The sequence below is a fragment of the Phragmites australis genome, chromosome 4 (assembly GCF_958298935.1).
Source record: "Phragmites australis chromosome 4, lpPhrAust1.1, whole genome shotgun sequence".
NCBI lineage: Eukaryota > Viridiplantae > Streptophyta > Magnoliopsida > Poales > Poaceae > Phragmites > Phragmites australis.
The window spans coordinates 31,345,139-31,365,921 of NC_084924.1; the positions used below are offsets into that span (position 1 = coordinate 31,345,139).

The 20,783-nt window shown below is 40.1% G+C and overlaps 1 protein-coding gene across 2 annotated transcripts; it reads right to left on the minus strand.

Moving 5' to 3' along the window:
- Positions 1-811: 811 nt before the first annotated feature.
- LOC133916101 (chromatin-remodeling ATPase INO80-like) lies at positions 812-16,355 on the minus strand. Of its 2 annotated transcripts, XR_009909452.1 has the most exons (23): positions 15,947-16,355; positions 14,606-14,690; positions 13,663-14,447; positions 13,382-13,582; positions 13,178-13,288; positions 12,490-12,875; positions 12,295-12,403; positions 12,130-12,210; positions 11,740-11,906; positions 11,516-11,641; positions 11,204-11,365; positions 11,068-11,125; positions 10,732-10,962; positions 10,424-10,570; positions 9,758-10,312; positions 9,296-9,547; positions 8,401-8,508; positions 7,103-7,197; positions 6,845-7,001; positions 5,188-5,388; positions 2,519-2,644; positions 1,285-1,650; positions 812-1,144 (listed from the first exon to the last, which is right to left on the minus strand). XR_009909452.1 is itself a non-coding variant. In XM_062359609.1 (22 exons), exons 1-22 carry the CDS (start codon positions 16,031-16,033, stop codon positions 1,363-1,365), a joined length of 4,518 nt encoding a protein of 1,505 aa, XP_062215593.1. In that variant the 5' UTR covers positions 16,034-16,355; the 3' UTR covers positions 812-1,362. The 2 variants fall into 2 exon arrangements, 1 of the variants encoding a protein (XP_062215593.1); XM_062359609.1 differs by having other exon boundaries at positions 812-1,650.
- Between the last annotated feature and the right edge of the window lie 4,428 nt (positions 16,356-20,783).

Below are 20,783 nucleotides of genomic sequence, written 5' to 3' on the forward strand. Positions count from 1 at the left end.
ATGGCCCTAGCACTCTAGCAATGACAATGAGATGTGGTCATGTGGGATTTTCAAACGATGAGGTTATCTTCAATAATCGCCTATAAGAGTCAAGAGTGCTTGCCCGCGTTTTGCAGAGTAGCAGTTACGTATTATTGCTTCCGTTGTGTTTCCTGTATTCGTTTTGGACGTTAAATTGCAGGCGCGACAGGTAACGCCCCATATGACCAGGGATCGAGCTCAATAGGACTTCAAAAATTTCTTGGGGCATTTAGCAGATACGGGCGTGTTTGGTTTGGCTGCTCCCCTCGTACAGGATGCGGGCGTGCAGTCAGACGAAAAGGGACTAGCGTTTGGATGTCTGTACCAGTGGAAAACGGCTGCATCCATTCGTGCAAATGCATCCGCCCAGCTAGGCCGGCAGGCAACACCGGATTCGACTGTTTCTCCCAGGACTGGCTGACGGGATGCAACGGATTAGCACTAATAACGAATAATTAGTGAATATTAACTCACATTAGTACATTTTAAATTATATTAAGATTTAATATGATAAATTAATTACTATAGAGTATATTTATACAAAATAAATATCGTGTTTAACATTTATTTTTTTATTTTAATCTCATACAATATATACCCATACGGACAACCAAAACACAATCTCTTCTCAACCAGACTAAAGACATACAACTAACTAAACAAACGCTATTGTATCTTCCTAGTCTGTCTCAACTCAATCTGCACTAGACATACTAGCCAGACTGAGCGCATTCGAACAACCAAACAGACCCTATATGCATGTATCGTCCGTTCGATAAAAAGCACGGACACCTGGAGACAGGTCATGTTGAACATAAAAATATTTATGAGCTACAGAATGTTCCCATTAGCATACATGCCTACACGGTCCTAAATAACCAGACACGTCCAACTCCACAGCAGCCGTTTCCTGCCGTGTTCCTTTCTTTGGTTATCAACACGAAAATTATGATCAATACACATAACTACCCTATTTACATAGAATTATTCCTATATGTGCTGGTCATGGATCATTTCGTCATGCTTATGTAGATATTGGCCAGAGCCAGCACAATGAATACCGCTGATGTTGACTGCATCCCTCATAATGGGGTATACAGCTGGAGGACGCACCCCCTCTCACCTTCAAAATGGCATCATCGTCAGCTTATCGACACCGCACTGACATCTCCCATCATAATGGGGTATACAGTAGGTAATAGCAGATTTCCCAGAATTCATAATGGAAGGTTTGTGGTTAAATACTTATTGACTGTACCACACCTTCAATCTGTAGATTCCTGCTATGCACCCATCTCTGATGTCCATGCCCGGTATGATAAATTACACTAGTCTTGTCATTTAGCATCCTGGGTGGATTAGGCTGGAGACCTGTATCTCTTCTGTATCATCATGAGTTGTGTTATTTTCCGCTTCATCTGCCAGTTTCTCATGATCAGTGCCAGCAGTTTGCTCCTTATCATCACTCGTGCTCTTCAACCTTTTTGATCTTTTAGGCCTTGGCTCAGCAATCTGTTCATTTTCTGTGTGACCACTCCCTGGATTATCATCTCCTGTTGGGGCCGCTGCATTCTTGTCCGCATTGTCGTTATCATGTGACTTTGGAGGTTTCTTGTGTGCGCTCTTTTTCTGGAGATATTTTAGCAGACACATAAATGAGCATGGCTTACACATAACAAGGCCAAACAAAGCAAGATGAATCTACGTGGCAAAAGACAGTAGGGGTCTCCCCTCCGGTTCATGTCAAAATAAATAAATAAATAAATAAATCCAAGCGGCAAAAGAAAAACATGAAGACTAATTTGTGGTATTTGTTTTGCACACATTCTCATCATCCAAAAACTTAACAAATCAAAGCTACCAATAGGAAAAATTATATAAGTAGATTTTCAAATAGAGCAATAGTTTTGAATTGCGAGATAAGGTAACCCAATATGACATCAAGGTGCATACAGGCTTATGAAGGCAAATACGAGGAACTCAAAGCAGCAGAAATTTCTCAAAATCAATTATTTTCAACGTAGCAGAAATTTCAAGAGTCAATTATTTGTGTTTGATGCTCTCAATTTATACTTAAGATAGTCCAATCCTTGCATTGCTATTTTACAAATATAGCAATCATATTAAGTTATCACATGGACTAAAATGTTAGTCAAGTTCAACCAATATAGCCCAAAACTAAACCCATCCATACATATCATATAAGCTCTACATGGGTGATTATATTAAACCCAATCTGTATAGATTGTAGTTATACAAAAATGAATTTTTGAATGTTATTGTTTACACTTACAAATTGAATTTCAAGCTTGCATATTGAATTATTATGTTTCAGTGATTTGCGTGAATTTGTATATGTACAAACAGATGAAGAATGCCAAAGAAACTATAGATAAATACATTGAAAAAGAATAAGATGACTATTCTGAGGATGTGAAGAACTCTTATCACAAATAAACAAATAAATCAACAGCAGAAATGTATTCCTCATATGTACCTTTTTGCTGGTTGTGCTATCTTGTTCTGCTTCCACAGTAGTATCATCCAACTCTTCGAGCGTCAAATCTCCTTCTTTGTCAACCTTGATGCCTTTTGCTCGTCTTTTCTTTAGTCGATCCTTTGCCTAAAATGGTAAACGGAGATGAAAAATGATATTATTGCTAGATTTTTTACTATTTTAATTCAAATATAATTGTTCTTACCAAAAAAAAGAAAAGAAAATAATACTATACACTAATAAGTTCGAGAAGTCTAATTCCTTAAACCTACGAAGAGTCTGGTTTCTAAAGGCCCATATATACCAGTTTATTGTTAGGAATAGCAACATATATTCACTAGAAGCCCTAGGCCAGTATATACATGTACAAATGACAATATGCAAAGAACCCCCTATAGTCTAGGGTTATATATATACGTACATACATATATATATACACACACATATATATATATATGTATATATATATGTATATATACATATATATATATATATATACACACACACACACACACACATATATATATATATGTATGTGTGTGTGTGTATAGGAAAACTAGTATGTTCTTCCGGGAGTACATACTCCCGGCTCAATCCATGGCTGATCTCGTTATAACTAAAGTATATACTACTTTTGATATGTATATACTACTTTCAGAGATATATATACTACTTTTTAAGATGTACATACTCTTTTCTGAACACCCATTAGAGTACAGAAAAGGCTTTACACCCCAGGGCAGCATTATTCTACACCCCGGCCCAACACCCTCTCCTTGGCAAAACATCCTCGCCTCTCATCCCCCCCCCACCCCTCCTCACGCCCTCCCCGACCCCTCCTCGCGACCCCTGGCCAAGATGGTCGATCCAGCGATGGATGGGTTGTACCCTGCAAAATCTCTCCCATCTCGCTGACATAATTGTAATCTGTGTCCAGGTACATTCTTCTTGCTGCATATTGGCATCTCTCATTTTGTCAAAAACCTTGTTCTTGCATCCAAGTATGATACGAACATCATAGTTGAGCAACCACCCACTCCACTAATCCCAGTTAGTCTTTAATAAGTAGTTTTTGGTTGCCATATGAACTGAATTACCCTCTTCAGAGATGGACTAAGATCATCATGTTGTGGCTGTGCCTTTTGTGGTCAATGTTTGTAGCCGGAACCAGAGTTTCATCCACCGATGTCCAAAGTTGTCCAGCAACTCGTGCGCCTGATGCAAAGGGCTACGATACTAAGGCGCCAATCAGATGATCTGGGATTCTCGTACAGGGTCCCCGAGCACAAAGGAGCTGGCGACATCTTCTGAGACCAAAGTTCCCTTCAGTTATACTACAAGTGATGCACAGTTTGAAAAAAGAAAAGCCTTATTGCCACATGATCCCCAACAATTGGATCAGGTCACCTTTGAGTGTTGAATGGTTCAGTTTCATCCTGTCCTCTGCTTCACTCGTGTTTTTTCAGCTGGTTCAGTTTCATCTTATCTTGAACCCTAGCGGGACTTGTGAGTTGTGAATGTCATCGCTGGAACTACTGAGTATTGCCGACTACTGATACTACTGAACAATTTTACTATGACTTGGTACTACTTACTGACAATACTAAACAATTTTTCTATGACTTAGAACTACTTAAGATTGACGACTACTGACACAAACTACTGAACAAAATTACTATAACTTGAAACTACTAAATAACTATTGAACAAAAACTACTGACACTACTAAACAAACTGTTGATGCTACTAGCAACTACTAACACAAACTAATAAACAAATTTACTATAACTTGAAACTAGTGAAGAACTACTGAATAAAACAACTGAGAACTACTAACACTACTAAACTACTGAACAGCAACTACTAAACAAAAACTATTGATACTACTGGCAACTACTGACCACTAAGAGGCATGAACCAGCTAATCCTAGCAATTGTATCTTTGAGCCAGCTCGTGCTCGTGTTGCCAAGTGCAGACATAGTAGGACACATGGAGCCACAGAAACTAGCCCATATCAAGAACCTGCATGTCTTTGGGCGAACCATCCAAAGGACCAGCGAGCTTCGTTCGAGGCATCTTTTCGTAGTCATGAAAGTGGCATGCAAAAGGCTGACCCAGATCAGGAGGCCAGTGGCCATAGCTAGGTCGTACATCGATCCAAATACAAGAGCCATGGGAAAAATGACTAAGCTAGCTATAGCTAGGACACATACTAGTGGTACAGGAGTAAGCTCTTCTCTTCTCAACTCTCTCCCTGGCTACATTTGTTGTGCATGTGAGTGGCCTGGAACTGAGGTACCACAAGCCTGGCGCATGCAGCAGGTGTCAGACGGATGGGATGGGCCCGTACCGCAGTGGCGCATGCAGCTCCCTCTTTGTGTGCAGCTTGGCAACGCTCCATGGCGTGCAATTTCATATGTGCATTAGCAAACCGTGTAGGTATAAAGAAGTATTGGCGATGATGTATCAAGAACATTGAAATAGTTCCAATATGTATATCCCAACATATCAGTGTCAACCATATTGGACTCTGCTATGCGTAACAACTATGTGCTGTATCATAACTGCTACAAGCTCCAAAGATGGCTAAATGTATATCATTGGATATGAGCTCCACTAGTAGTGTCAGGTAAAAGACTAAAATATGGAAATGGTACAATAATATTACCTGCATGGATATTTCTTTCAACTTATGTGCAATCTGTGTGTCGTCAAGAAGTAATGAAACAACATCCTCTTGTCTCATCAGATGATCGTCCTGGATATGTTTCCCCTTCATGACTAACTCCTGCACTGCATTTTTCTGCTTTGCTCTTTGCAAGATTTTCTCCTCAATAGTATCTTTGCATATAAGTCTATACACGGTGACCTACAATTGCATGTTTGAAAGAAAATATAAGGAACTGAGCTATAACGAAATTTATTCCCACATAATAAATAACGCACAAGTTTAGTTCTAAAAACAGGTGAGAAGCAGTCAGTTACCCAATGTTAGTCGAGGGTTAGTTCTATACATCTATTTGGGACAATCATTCAAGTTAGTGATTATACAAGGTTTAGCAGAGAGAGAGGGACAGGCGACTACAATCAACAGTTAGCCATGTAGCACCAAAAGCCTTGCAGGTTTCCAGCTTACCAGTTGATCAGGATTCTTTTTAAACCAAGAGTCTGCTTAAATGAGGGGTTGGGTCAAAATCATTTCCTAAAATTTTTTGAGGCAATCTCCCTCTTCCAAACAGCCCCTAAGCAGTTTTTGGATGAGAGTGATTGCTCTGAGGAATTAAATCATTGGGATTTGAATCCAAATCGTCCTATCCAAACAGACCGTAGATTTGGAATTATGGTTTGCAACTTCGCGATGTTGCCACCCAAATCGGAACCTAAACAATGATGATGAAAACAGCAAAAAGAGCACTATACCGAGGCATTGAATCCACTATATGCAAATACAGCCATTAGTGCAGTAATGATTATTATTATTATTATTATTGGAGAAAATACAAATGGAAGAACCTGTCCAGCTGTAAAGCCTAGCGATTCACTAATGACACCATTTTCTATTTCAAATGTTCAAATTCCTACACAATTGATCTTCACTTACAATACAATGCTAAAAGGTGAAAAACCAAATGAATCTAAATTTAGGGTAAAGATATTGGTACTACGATTAATCTAAGCCCTGTATTTCGAGTTTAGTACTACCACTGGTCACAAACACTTGTTTTGGACATACAGCAGTCAAACTTTCAAAAATTTGGCCATCAATATATTTGTAAGTATTTAGATTGGAAACATGAAAATCATGTGTAGATTTGCCTTGAAAAGCACTTTCTTCATTGTATTAGATTTTATAAACATATTACAATAGGAATTAGCTGTCAAAGTTACATTTTGGAGACTGTGTCCATATCCAAAATGATAAATATTTGTGACATAGCAACATTGAACTCCATGGAATACCATTGGAAGAATCAACAGGATTAACAATTAAGTCTGAAATTGTTGTATATCGACGTGTTTTGCAACGCATTCTAGGGCAAAAAATAAACAAGATGGACACTTTCAATCTAAATTGAATAAACAAGGAATAATAAAACTAAATGTGGGGGGAAAATCTAAACATCTAACTTTTAAAAGTTTTAAAACGTGGAAACAATTTAATCATATAAATTACCATATGTGGTTAGTCAAATTTCTGAAGTGACCATGTTCACAGTAATCTTTGGCCTAAAGAAAGTTTAAGAGCATCATTCAAAAATCATAAAAATGATGGTCCATAACACCATGACGGAAATAAAGTTAGCATAAATTCAAGTTTCAGTTACCTCCTTTGTCTGACCAAGTCTGTGCGTTCTATCCATTGCTTGCTGGTCTTGTGTTGGATTCCAGTCAATTTCATAAAAAATAACTGTATCAGCAGCAGTCAAATTAATACCAAGCCCCCCAGCTCTTGTGCTTAGCAAGAAAACAAATATATCATTCCTACAGAGAAGAACAAATCAGTTAAGGCCATGTTTCAACAGAGTTATATCATTTTATTGCAGTAATTTAACTCTGTCCACCCTATCCATTAATATGCTTACCTATTCTGGAAATCTCGAACCATGTCACGGCGATCCGAGATTGCAGAAGACCCATCAAGTCTGAAGTACTTGAATTTTCTGAAATTCATGTAATCCTGAAAAAATAACACATAATGCTCATTAATTGGAAGTGATTCAAACTTTAGTGCACCAAACTCAAACAGTACGTTCTGTTTGATTAATTGACAAACATAATTCATTTAGCCGGTTGGGTTTTACACTTTGCTGATTCATTTAGAAGTCTATTTTCAGTTACGTCACCAAGTTGACAATGCCAGTATAAGAAACAGTGGAAGCATAAAATGCTAGCAATGCTTCTGAACATAATATGTTACCCATGGTTTGCAGCCTTTAGCTACAAAAGGTATGCAACTATTTTTCCCCCAATAATTTTTACCCACTTCTCCCAATCACACTTGTAGCATTGCCAGGTATGTGTATACTGCATAAGTAATACAGACATGTAGCATAGTTATACCTCATCATAATTACTACAATCAGCTTTCCATAATCCAAATTCGAAACTACCCATACAGCATTTTGGTAACACAAATATTTGGTTGTTCACTACCTGTGATGTGAATTCCAAAAGGCATATATTTTGTAACAAAACTGAGCCCAAATCTATTCAAGTACTACAAAAACCTTAAGCGTTAAGGTCTAAAGGTCAGCCTATCCCAACTTGCTTGGGACTAAAAGGCTTTCTTCTTGTTGAATAAGGTCTAAAGGTACACAATAATGCTGATTAGTTACAAATCATAGTTCCAGTTTCTCCATAGGCTTGCGTGTTTTGCGTCGAGGTTTGTCGTTTCATTGAAGGTTGTGGATACTGATTTGTGCTGGAGTCCTGTGCAACATGGAATTCATCCCAAGAAATGCAATTGCATGTCTAGATATCTATCAGTTAAATGAGTCAAAATACTCCCTCCGGTATGAAATAAGTGTCGTTTTGGACATCGATACGGTCCCCAAAATACAACTTTGACTACTACTTTTTGTTGTAATATATTGATAAAACATAGCAAAAATATACTATTATAAAAGTATTTTTCGAGACAAATCTACCCGTGTCATTTTCAAGTATCCAAACTCAATATATAAAAAGTAATTTGTAGCCAAAGTTTGAAACAGTTGACTGCACACAACCCAAAACAACACTTATTTTGGACTGGAGGGAGTATAAACTCTTGTTCAATTTATCAACTGAATTACTCCTTTGAAATTTGTCTGTTTCAATTTTGTCCACAGAATATCAGTTATCAACATGAATTGAATATGCATAAAGTTACAAGTAATACCTCAAGAATGTCTAACATTTTAGTCATCTGAGCAAAGAGGAGCACACGATGGCCTTCAGCTCGGAGGCGCCGCAGTAGTGTATCTAAGGTGTGGAGCTTCCCAGAATCCTGTCATCAAGCACTCCATCATAGTAACAAGGTACCACTAGAATAACTAAAATGGGAAATTGGTTGGCGAGTGGCGACCAATGTGAAAATACAATCAATCCAACATGTTGCAATGTTTTCAAAAATCCCATAAAAAAGCATGTATGTAGTACACATAAAGTTAAGTACACCTGCAAAAATTCAATTTCGAATTCATCTATGATATTGAGATTCAAAAAACATAAGGCTACTGTACGCACATGATGAACAATGCCAGATTGACTACTTGTCTATTTTGTTTCATGACATCTAGGATGAATTTGAAATTGATTTTTTGCAGGTTTTACTTGACTTTGAATACTACATACATGATTTTTTGACCAATTCTTGAAACATTGCAACATGCTGAATTTGCTATTGGGGACGCCGGAACCCCTGGATACAAAATCCGCACCCAACTAAAACAAAATGAAATAAATACAGAAATGGTTCGACCTTTAAATTAAGGAGTTCTCCAATTTTTGCAATGATGAAGTTATGTTTCCTAAGACATACTTGAGCTCTTCTGAGCTCTAAGCAGTTCAAAAGGCACCTCAGATCCACATTGATTTTAATGATAACTTGGGGCCTGTTTGGAATAGGGGGTTTGCTCTAGGAATTTTCAAGATTTAGTTCAAATTTGAACTAAATCGAATTGGGCCAAATATCCAAACAGGCCCTAAAAGGGTGATGAAATTGTGCAGGTGAAAAATCAAACATAAACAGCAATATGCAGCATATAACACAATAGAAAGTGATAAAGACTTACAGTGAGCATCTTAGCTGGGTCAAAATTACTCATAGGTGGAGAAGACCCAAATATCCTATAGGGTAGCTGCAGCATCGGCTCAGGCAAATCAGTATGTAGTTCTTGTATCAGAGGATGCAGACCAATTGGTTGTCTAGGACCATTGAACTCAGAAGTACGAGCAAATCCCAGGAACAGTTTCTTGGCCCAGGGATCATGCATCTCATCAGCAAATTTGTAGGCAAAATTTCGATCGGCACAGCACACATTTATCTGGACAAGGGGAGGGGAGAGAGGTCTTAATGAACACTAGCAACAGTTGATAACACGCATACATTAAACAAGACATCTACACTACATGGAGGTTCCAAATTTTTAACACTAGAGCTAAAATATACTCAAAGATGACTCCATACACACTGATGGCCTCATGCAATGCACAGTGTCAAAAGAAACCAACATGGATAAAACAAATGAACTTACTGGCGGTGCTCTCGCTGGCGGAATAAAAGCATATGCTGAACGAAGCAGCCTTATGTTCGAGACAAGCCTGTCACGATGAGAAAGCACCAGTGCTTCATATGGGCTATCACTTGGGCCAGTCCCAATCTTTGTTCTAAGCAAACTAGGATCAGCCTTTGTAGAAGAAAGCAACAATCGAGCAACAGCACGAACTCTCATGACATCATTCTGACTGAACTGGGTATCAGGACCTTCTGAATCAACAAATGCATCCACAATTTCATCAACGTAGTTCCTATTTGATTGCATTGCTGAAAATGCTAGTCTCTCAAACAATGAACAAGTGGCCAAGAAAGAAGCTTCAACTGGGGACATGTTCGTTAAACGTGTAAAACCAAATGCACCAGATGATAGAACAGACTCGTTTGATGAATTAGCTTCCGGAAAGGCTGAGCAATGGATATTGCTGGGCAAAAATATATTAAACAGTCTGTTCAAATATCCATTCCGAAATCCAAAACCATTTCCAGAAATTTCCATGTTGCGGATGATTCCTTCATAAACTAATTTCGGAATCTGAGAATAAGAAAGATAGACATTAATATATTGTTCGTCCTCATGGAGAAATATAAGATGGTTGTAAACCGCATGCTTTAAAAAAAAAGACTAAGATAACAGAAATTATACCTCAAACATTATAGGATTTCTCTTGCCTGCATAATACACATCTTGCAATTCCCCAAATGGGGGAGAAAGAAGAGAGTTTGGGATATCAGCAAAGTAAAAGTAAGAGCTTCCCTCATTCCGTTCAAACAGCTCCGGGTGATTGCAGACCTAAAAGTAACAAAGAGAAAGAACATCCCATTAAAAACAGAAAAGAAGAGCTAAATTTATACTTGGGGCCTCATAACAAACTTTTTTTTTTATGTGAAACAGCTGGGTCTTTATAAATGATTGTACACATTTGACCAAGAAACATTTCAAAACTATACTACCTTCCGTAGCTGCATGACAATATTCATCAGGCTAAGTAGCTTCTTATCATTTAGATTGCCGCGACTTCCATCAAGCAACTCATTAAGAGATATCTTATTCTTTATGGCTTGATAGAAGACTTGCTGACGAGAACTCAATTTGCAGGGAACAATTTCTTCTTTCTTTTTGGTCATTTCAGCAATCACATCAATCTTAACCCGGCGGAGCATAAAGGGCTTCAATATAGCATGCTGTGGGAACAGATAAGTGTTATTATAATCTTACAAAGATTACAAATTATACAAAACTTCAAAATATTCAATAAAAACAACATAAACAGTATGACCGCATATTACCAGTCGACTAAGCTGATGTTCATTCAAAGCTCCTCCATGTTCAGCATGACCCTCAATACTGGAAGGCCAAAGAATTGTCAGAAACTAAAGGATAGACAAAATAAAGAAGGTAGAACTACTAAAAGGAGGAAAGTACCCTTTTGAGAACCACTCGTTGAACTGTTCATGGCTGTCAAACAGAGTGGGCATGATGAAATGAAGAAGCGCCCATAACTCAGCCATATTGTTCTGTATTGGTGTCCCAGTAAGAAGTAAACGATTTCTACAGTTAAAGCTCAGCAATGTCTTCCAGCGCTGGCTGCAGCAGAGAGAAAAAGATAAGTGTGGCAATTTCTCAAGCAAGGGTAGGCATTTAGGAGAATTTCTAAATAACTAATAAGACAGGCATGAATTAGAAAATTTTGAATTTTAAAAAAAAACACAGCTTGCAACATGTAAGCCAAGTCACCTGCTTGAACTTTTTATAGCTTGGGCCTCATCCAGCACCATGTACTGCCACTTAACACGTCTCAAAAGTTTCTCTTCATTCACAAGTATCTGATAGTTTGTAATAAGAATGTGGAAGCTAGCATCCCTGTAGAGGAAAAGAGAAACTCACATGATTAGCTTTATGAACCTTTTAAAGAAGAGAGGTCTCGAATGAATACGTTAGTGCCCTAGCCAGCAATTTACCTCCGATAAAGACGCTTGGGGTTGATGTTCTTCCGAAGAACCATCCTCTCTGGGCCCCAGTATGGAAGTATCTTTAGATCAGGGCAGAATCTAATCAACTCCTCAGCCCAATTATTCACAACAGATGCAGGAGCCACCACTAGAAAGGGGCCCCATATGTTTTTGTCCTGCACGATGTACCAATGTCCATATCAAATGGCTAGCATGCTATTGTTAGGTGTTAGTTGATTACAGAAATGACACTTGGAGGAAAGAATAAAGATAAGTTGAGTCAAGAAAACGAACAGAGATCAGTTATAAATGTCAAACACATAATGGGGCCAAAAGACAATCGAGCACTAGATTGACTAATGTAAAGATAATTTTAGGTTAAAAAACGAATTCACCAACCTCAGCCAAATGAGACAAGAATGCCATAGCCTGAACAGTTTTGCCAAGACCCATCTCATCAGCAAGAATGCCATTCAACCCCTGCAAGAACTCCAAATTTTGAATCGGACCTAACAATGGCATTTATACCAAATGATCAAAATACATCGGCTTTTAAGAGTTTACCTGTTCATAACAGTTAACCAGCCACTGCAAGCCCTTTAACTGATATTCTTTTAATACACCCTTAAATAACTCCGGAGTCTGCACAGATGACTTCTCAGGCATTGTTGACCTAAAAATAAGATAAACCCAGAGCAATCAGTTCTGGAGAACTCGTCCGTTTAAAATTTAAAACAATAACTTTCAAGCAGAACTTACGGGTGTAATAGATCAATCTTGCTAGCATCCATAGTAGATGAATCATCAGTTGGAATACCAGACTCAGAAGTTTGACGAAGCCTCACAATTTCATTATCAAATGCATTTGTCATCCTCTTTTGTTGAGAGACGGCATGCTGAGCAGCTCTCAAAGCCTCTCTCTTTAATTCAGCTTCCTCTGGATCTTCTTCCTCATCTTCCTCAGAGACAGATCCCTCGTCAGGCGGTGCTGAGCCACCAGCCTTGTTCTGCATAAAGTGACTATAAAGCTCAGTTTGTGATAGCAGAAAGTTTAGTCTCTGTTGCTGTCTTTTTGCTTCGCGTAGCTCCTCTTCACGCTTCAAAGCTTCAGCAGCCTCCCTTTCTTCTTTTTTCCTCAATTCATACTGAAACAGACAAAAAAAAATTAGTGTCATAATCTCAAAGTGTCTTGTTCAGAAGATAACAAAAGGGAAAGCAATCATGTGCTAAACTGAACTAAAAGAATGAGCTATCTGCAGGGAGGGGGGAGGGGGGAGGATATATATTGAACTTAAGATAATACTATTTGTACAGACAATAAAAGGACTTGAGGGCTCAAATACATGGTTATAGTCAATACGCAACTTTTGAGAAAGCAAACAAGTATAAATTCTGAACCAGCCTCAGCAAAACTGATCTTTAGAAAGCTTAAGGGATAAAAGAAAACCTGCTCTTTGTCTACTCGTTTCCAAAATATCAGCATATCCCTAGCCAGCTTCCTTGTACGTATTGCAGCACACCTCATTAGTTTCAGTGACCTGCTTACTTTGAGCTTTACCTGGATATTTCAGACGTGAATTCAGTAAATGCTGTAAACTAGAGCACAGGAAAATAGTACAATACAGGGCAACAAGATATATGGGTGCAATACCTCCCGTTGACAACTATCAGAAAAGCGTTTTGCATCTATTTGTCGTTTCTTCAGCAAAGAATTGAAATTCCTGTGATGCTTTGGGATGCTTTTAGTAGCAAGAGATTGCCATAGTTTGTAAGTCTTTTCCGACTCCTCTTTCACGATTACAGAAGGTTCCTTCTTTGTTATTTGCTTCTTTGGTAAGCTACGCTCGATAATCTGCATTCATGATATCACATAGTTGCTAAATATAACGAACACATAAAAATGCAATTAAAGTTATATCAGGTAAGACCAACCTCATATGTATCTCCTTTTTCCAAGACTTTAACATAATGAACCTGCAAATTGCCAGCTTCTGATATAATAGACCTCCGTATCCTCCCAGCAGCTCCTTCCGGAATAGCAAATGGATCTTCAGTAACTTGAAGAGAAAATTTCTGCATCTTTACCCTTTCCTGGAGTGATTCATATAGTGGCAGAGGCTCAGCTAATCCACCACGATTGGTTGCCTCAAACTTTTGGTCAGTACCAAGCATTGCTGCTAGGGTGCGCAAGTCTAGCATGCCCTTCAAGAAGTGTTCCTCGATGCGTATATCAGAAGAAACAGGCAGATTAAGGGATGGTGCTAACTTATCATAACCCTCTGGAATTAGGTAGCGTATATTATCCCCCATATCTAGATAGGTAGAATCGAGGGATGCTACATGCTTATTAAAACCACCGTAGGTGCTAATACATTCTGTCCCATTATACTCATGTGAGGCTTCTACTTCATCCAACGTTGCAACATCCCTGAAATCACTTTTGTGCTTCATGGTTCTTTTACCACCATTTCTGTGTTTTATTTGGGGGATTGCTGCACGAGGATCAGAACCAAAAACACCCCCCTTAAACTTTGACCTCCTATATTTCTGGACATGTTCAGTCAGCATTGTACGGTAGTGCTCCTCTGTTATTTGGTTTCTATAGGCATCTGCCTCATCATCATCACTGGCGTCATCGAGATGCCTTTTTCGCTTCCGATGCAGGCCATGGGAAGCATCATTTATACCATTGTACTGATCCAACAAGGATTCTTGACCTAAAAGGAAAAGTTGCATAAGAAAAATGATGCACATTGAACCATGACAAATGGGAGCTAGAAGATGGATTTCAACAACTAGCTAATTGCTCAAAAGAAAATTCTTAAGCAGGAAACATAAGAATAAAGGTCAAAAAATAAAAACAAATGTGACCAACCTTCACTGCTTGCACTCCCATTTGGGCTACTATTCCCATTGCGAGCATGATCTTCCGGTAAAGGAACCCTGAAGTTCAGCAAAGGCTGCAAATGGATTTCCAGTAAAAACCCGTCATCAGAATGGTATATCCATAAGCTAAACAAGCCAAAGAAACATAAGAGTAGATACGATGTATATGCTTCACGAAGTTCAAAAAGAAAAAAGAAAAAGACAGTGTTACTCTACGTATGTATACATTACCCAAGATAATACAAGGTTTAAAGAACCTACATCCACACAGACCAAATATAAAGATAAGCAACAATAACACTACAGGAGTAATAAAATGATCGATCAAAATCTACAAGATGCAAACAAAGGAACAACACTGACATGATCAACCAAAGCCCCCTTGCAGGCACAAACATAACATTAGAAAACTGCTAAAATTAAACCCTGCTGATGAAAATTAGCATGATAAACTACTCAAAAAATATCATAGAAAAACTAACAGAAAGCATGCTTGTGGCAGAAAATTTTTACCAAACGTGACTTTGCATACTCAGACGTATGAAAGCACCAAGTAGTGTGAGTTCTAAGAATACTGGAAAAGTGATAGCAATACATTGATACACTGCAAACTAACCATACACCACAGTAACAATGCATAGGGTAAGAACATACATAGATCCCAGCAACTAATAAACTGTATCAGTAACTCAAAACATAGTATAACTACAGACAGACAACTTAAGTGAGCAATCGTGCCAAAACAAGCTCCTCCCCCACGCATAAAACACTAGAAATTAAGATGAAAATGGTGACCATGGCACCAACAGCAACAGTCGCTGTAAGTTAACAAGACAATCAGCACACCAGTTGATCGTGCTTTCGTGATACTCATACCCAGCAACCAGCGGAAGATGCAAGCTAGGCACCAGCTCCAGCACGCCACTAGACTAGAACTAATCCAATGCACTACCAACTAACTTAACTCCAGCCAAGCACAAGGAGGTGAGCAATATATCTTACTCCAAACCAACTAAACAGTAACATGAGGTATCAGTCACTACTCACTACGCACAATTGCAGCGGCTAGCATCGCCGAGCAAACTGCATTAATCCACGACTAGCCAGCCTCTGACCCCTGAACGGAGACTCCAAACCAAAATCACTACCAAATTGCACCGGCAAACAGGGGACGAATCATCTCCCAAATAGAATTTACCCAAAACCCAGAGGCAACCCACCAATTACCCCTACCACGTCGCGCCCCAATCCAACACAGCCCCTACCGCGCGGAGAAACCCATTTGCGCAAAAAAAGAGCAGAGCTACTACACAGCGAGCAAAGCGACTACCTCGAGGTTGAAGAGCGTCGAGTAGGAGAGCCCGCCGCCGCCGCCGTTGGCACCCCCGCCGCGCGGGGGAGCGCGGCGCGGGTCCATGGCGAAAACCCTAGCGCCCCCGCGCGCCGCGCGAGGAGAGGACTGGGGAGCCGAGGCGGAAGGACCCGAAGAGGAAGCCGAGGGCGCGGCGGCGGCCGGGCCGGTCCCGCGGCGTGGGCGGCGACGAGACTAGGGTTAGGGTTCGCGGAGCGGAAGGGGGTGGTGGGGAGGAGGCGGAGGGGGGAGGCGGTGGGGTGGAGAGGCCTTGTTGTGACGTGGTGGGGGAAGTACTAGTAGTAGGAGGCATTGCTTTGGCTTGGCCGCGAGGGGGAGAGAGAGAGGAGAAGAGAGGGGAGCAGGGAAAGCGAAACGGGAAGGCGCGGCTGGATTTCCGCTCGCTCGCCTAACGTGCGCCCATCGGAGGGGACGGCCTTTGTTTCCTTCACACTTTTTTTTCTTTTCTGTTTAAATTTTGGGCAAAGCAGTTAATTTTCCAAAGAAACTTAAGATGTGTTTATTTGGTCCTTTGCTTGTACGGTTTTGGTCTCTGGAAAGCACAAGATCAAACAAAGGCCCAATTTTTTACGATCGTTTGTTACGAGTGTTTGAGAAAATTTGCATTACCTGTCACTAGATTTTCTCAGCTTCGGCTTCTCAGACCCTATTTCCCATATTGCCATAAAAGTTAGTCATATTTAAAAAAAGTGCCTTCTACTATATAAATAAAAACCTTTTTATTTTTCCCCTCCTTCACCACCCATCCAACCATTCCTCATTCCCCAACCCACCCCCATACGGCTCCAGCTGGAGGGATCAGGACGGCCCTAGCAAAAGAACTTGAGCTAGGGTTCCACAAAAGATTGTGCCTAGCAACTTCCCTCACCCAGCGCCTCCCTCCACGGCAACTTCCTAGCCTGGCCTCCTCTCCTCTCCTCTCATGATGAAGCCCCATAGGCCCGATCTCTAACGGCGATACCTCCAACTAGTTACAGCACAAGATATGCAATTTGGGCTTCGTGGGCGCAAGCTTGTTTGTGATTGGGGGATTTAGGGTTTGTGGGTGCGTGAATGTGTGTGATTTAGGTTCAAAGAGTGCAATTTGGGGGTTTAGGATCCGAACTGAATCTGAACTGTTGGATAGATTTTTATGTGCAAAAACTGAACTTGTAATGTTATGGTGTGTTTGATTCTCCGAATCTCCCCTACCGCGGTGCGAGGAAAAGTGACATTTTAATAGGGAGATGAATTAGAACATTTAGAAACCTAAAATAAATTAGTTCTAAAAACTTCATAAGATAAATCTGTATCATTTTCTATCTAAATATGCTCTAGATTTATCTAGTGTGTCTACACTACCGTTCAAGAGGATTGTAACATACTCTGACAAGATAGATTGCAAGTATGTAAATATGGAAACGTAAAAATAGTAGAGAAACAAACTCAACACAAGGAATTTTTATCATATGGTATCGATGATATGAATGTCACCCCTAATTCACGTTAGAGCTCTACAAAGGATATGTTTCAAGTCATCAAGTCTTTTCTGGTCACGGCTCTTGAGCTACGAAGTCATCAAGACAAGGTCACGAACACGATGAGCCACCAAGCCATCAAGACAAGGTCTCACCACTAGTCTCTCTTCTAGTCACTTGCCGCCATGATCAATTCGAAGCTTGAGCCACCAAGACAAGGGTCTCCGCGTCACCATACGCGTGTCTTGTCGTCACTCCACACCAAGTCGTAGGGTTAACAAGCTTGAGCCACCGAGACCCAAGATGTCGGTGAGTTATCAAGACTCCAAGACGCCGACGTACCACTCAGTACAAGGTAGGATTACTCCTTGATCACTTCTTCAAGTTACAACACCTAGCTATAACTCACTCCATGCCTATAAGCATTAAACACTCTCTAGTCGTGTACTTAATCGTCTTGGATGATCACTATAAGTATTTTGGTGGCTTGGATGCCTTCTCGAGTGTGTATAAGCTTTCTCTAGACTCCATCAGCATGTCAAATGACTAAGTGAAGGGGTATTTATAGTCTCAAACCCACCAACTAGCTGTTTTTCCAATGTCTCAAAAAAGCTGTTAGTATCAGATGATCCGGTGATAACAGTAGTACTAACATCAGATCATCCGGTGAGTACAAACTCAGAAACTAGTTGTTGGAACTCCACTCAAAGCCTCTGTGGACACCGAACATTCCGATGTGCCTTCAAATCCATCACTAGACCTTCCAGTGAGTTATCTTGAGCCAGACCACGCCACTTCTTCTCTACAAAAATGCTTCGGTGCATTGATCTTCAAAGCACCGGACCTTCCGGTGGGTTGCTCTTTATTTTTCAACACTTGTAGTCACCTCTGCAAGAAATGCTCCGGTGTGCACAAACCAAGTATCGGACCATCCGGTGGATTGATCTTCAGTCTTCTACACTTGTATTCTTCTCTGAAAGAAATATTCCGGTGTTACCATGTGCAGATCACCGGACTATCCGATGAGGTCCTCAACCTTCGCCCTCTTTGTCAGAAATACTCCAATGAGTTAGACACACAGAGCACCGGACTATCCGATGAGGCTATCAGTCTCTGTGCACAACACTCCGGTGAGTGCAAACTCCTCTGCACCAGACCTTCCGGTGAGGTCAATTCTCTTGGGACCTTTTCAATTCAATTAAATTTTGTCTCGCTACGGTGGCTTCTTCGTATATTTTATCCATGAGACCTACTAACATATATTCTTGACAAACATGTTAGTCACAATGACTATATTATCATTAATCACAAACATGGCTTAATAGGACTATTTTCGCTACACGTGGCCCAGCCGATGCATAGAATCTCAAAAAGCAACATGTTTGGTTAATTGCATTTATTGTTGGTGGTTGGCTCCGCATATGCAAAAATACGGCGACATTTTAGCACAGGAGAGGAACCCGAATCGAGCTTTGCTCCTCATCTTGGCCCGACGGATGCAACCCAATCAGTGATAGGGTTACATCCACTCATGCACTCACGCCTCCACCTGTTCGCCTCCACAGTGCTACCTCATCCTCTACAATCCCTTCGATGGATCAATCACCTCCGGCGAGATCCTTCCATTCCGGGTGAGTACGCCTGCGGTGCCCCCTCCTTCGGCCAGACCCCCCTCAAAATTAGGCACACACCCCGCCCCCTCTTTCGACCAGATCCTCCCCTCGGCTTCTAGGCGCCTCGACGACATCCCTATCAGGCGCGGGTGATACGGTGCCAGTGTGGGTGCGATGCGAGGTGGGTGGGGCTAGCTTGTGGGATCCTCCCCGTCCTCACCTCTTCTTCCTCTCTCTGCAGGTCCATGAGGTAGCACCAACGAGGAGTCCCATGTATCCTCCGTTGAGCCCCCCTTCTGAAGCAATGAGGTAAGACCATGTCTGCATCCCTCTCCCTTGGGTTGAATTTCTCAGTAGTCAGAAATAAGATGTTAGTCCTCCCTGGGTTCTTATGTGGTAGTATAGTAAGAATCATGGATTTCATATAGAGAAATATTTGGTTTAGGAACCTTGGCGGCAAACTATGGGCACATAGCATTCGTGCATAGTTTCTCTAAGATGCTCACATGAGAACAACTTAGATTGCTGATTAAGCATATCCCAGTTGAGCTTTAGAAAACTGCAGGTAGTGCTTATTACTACTCACTGGGCTGACTAGCTTCTGGAATTGGTCAGTTCCAGATACAGAACTAGGATTCTATAAGCGATACAATTCACTTACAAGACCATATAGATACTCACTAGGCTGACTAGCTTCTAGAATTTATGATCTATAGTTTGTTCGATAAGACCATATAGTTTACGTTTTTCTTTCTTTGAAGCTATTATCTCGACCAAATGCTTGGAGGGACGATGCAATGCTTAAAAGTATCGGGTTTCAGCATTGATTTGAGGTAACATGTTCAACCTGCAAAAAAAGGAGAGTAGCAAAAGGAAGAAAGAGGATCACAACTTGTCGAAAAGAACAAAAAGGTGTTTCCAAATATTTTCCATTATTTTTTGGTATTGCAGTGTAAGGACTAAGGACGGATTGTCTACTACCAAATATTTCATGTCGTCGATAATAATGAGCTATTTTCTTACTGTATACATTTTTTTTATTTAGTGAGAAGTTCTTGAGATTTTCTAATTCCTACATGAATTGTGGGCGATGAACTAGATACTGACTTGTTGGATTCTTCAACTTTATTTTGAGTCAAATCTCAACAAACCTAAGCAACATGCAGGTATTCTATTTTGTCATGGAGTTTTATGGTGATGATTCTTCAGCTGATGTTTGAAATCCTATAATTTGTTGTTGACTTTCCGCTATTCAGAAAAGAGCCTAAGTTTTTAAGAATATGATTATTTCCTTCTTAGTTACTTTATTTTGTAGGATAACATCTCTGTATTGTGCCAAACTCGAGACAACATACTCAGGATCCTGAAAGAGTATGTTTTCAATTGACTGTTGGCTTGTTTCAGAAAATTCTGAAATGATGTGTTCATGTCATACAATAGATCCATTTTTTTATTGTTTGCTAATTTATCCTTATTTGCATGTTTTAATTAGTAATTGCAGAGTTCAGTTTTACCTGCTTTGGAAAATATAAGGGAAATATTATACTACTATGTAGCATCTGTCATTTCTTTTACCATAAAAATGATTCATATGTAGCCATCATAGTTTAGCAGGTTTTGCTTTGTTGGAGAGTCTATTGAACAAAGGAAATTAGTTACATTTTCCTTGTGCTGGCAAAATAATTTATTTTTTCACATTAGATGGATGTTCTATATAGATCCATC

Bases quoted from the DNA above. Each gene is read 5' to 3' on its own strand.
- LOC133916101 (XM_062359609.1), bottom strand. From the start codon at position 16,033: ATGGACCCGCGCCGCGCTCCCCCGCGCGGCGGGGGTGCCAACGGCGGC. The intron at 14,691-15,946 runs GTAGTCGCTTTG...ATCCATTTGCAG, and splicing joins CGACGCTCTTCAACCTCGAG to CCTTTGCTGAACTTCAGGGT. The intron at 5,389-6,844 runs GTAACTGAAACT...ATGCAATTGTAG, and splicing joins GACTTGGTCAGACAAAGGAG to GTCACCGTGTATAGACTTAT.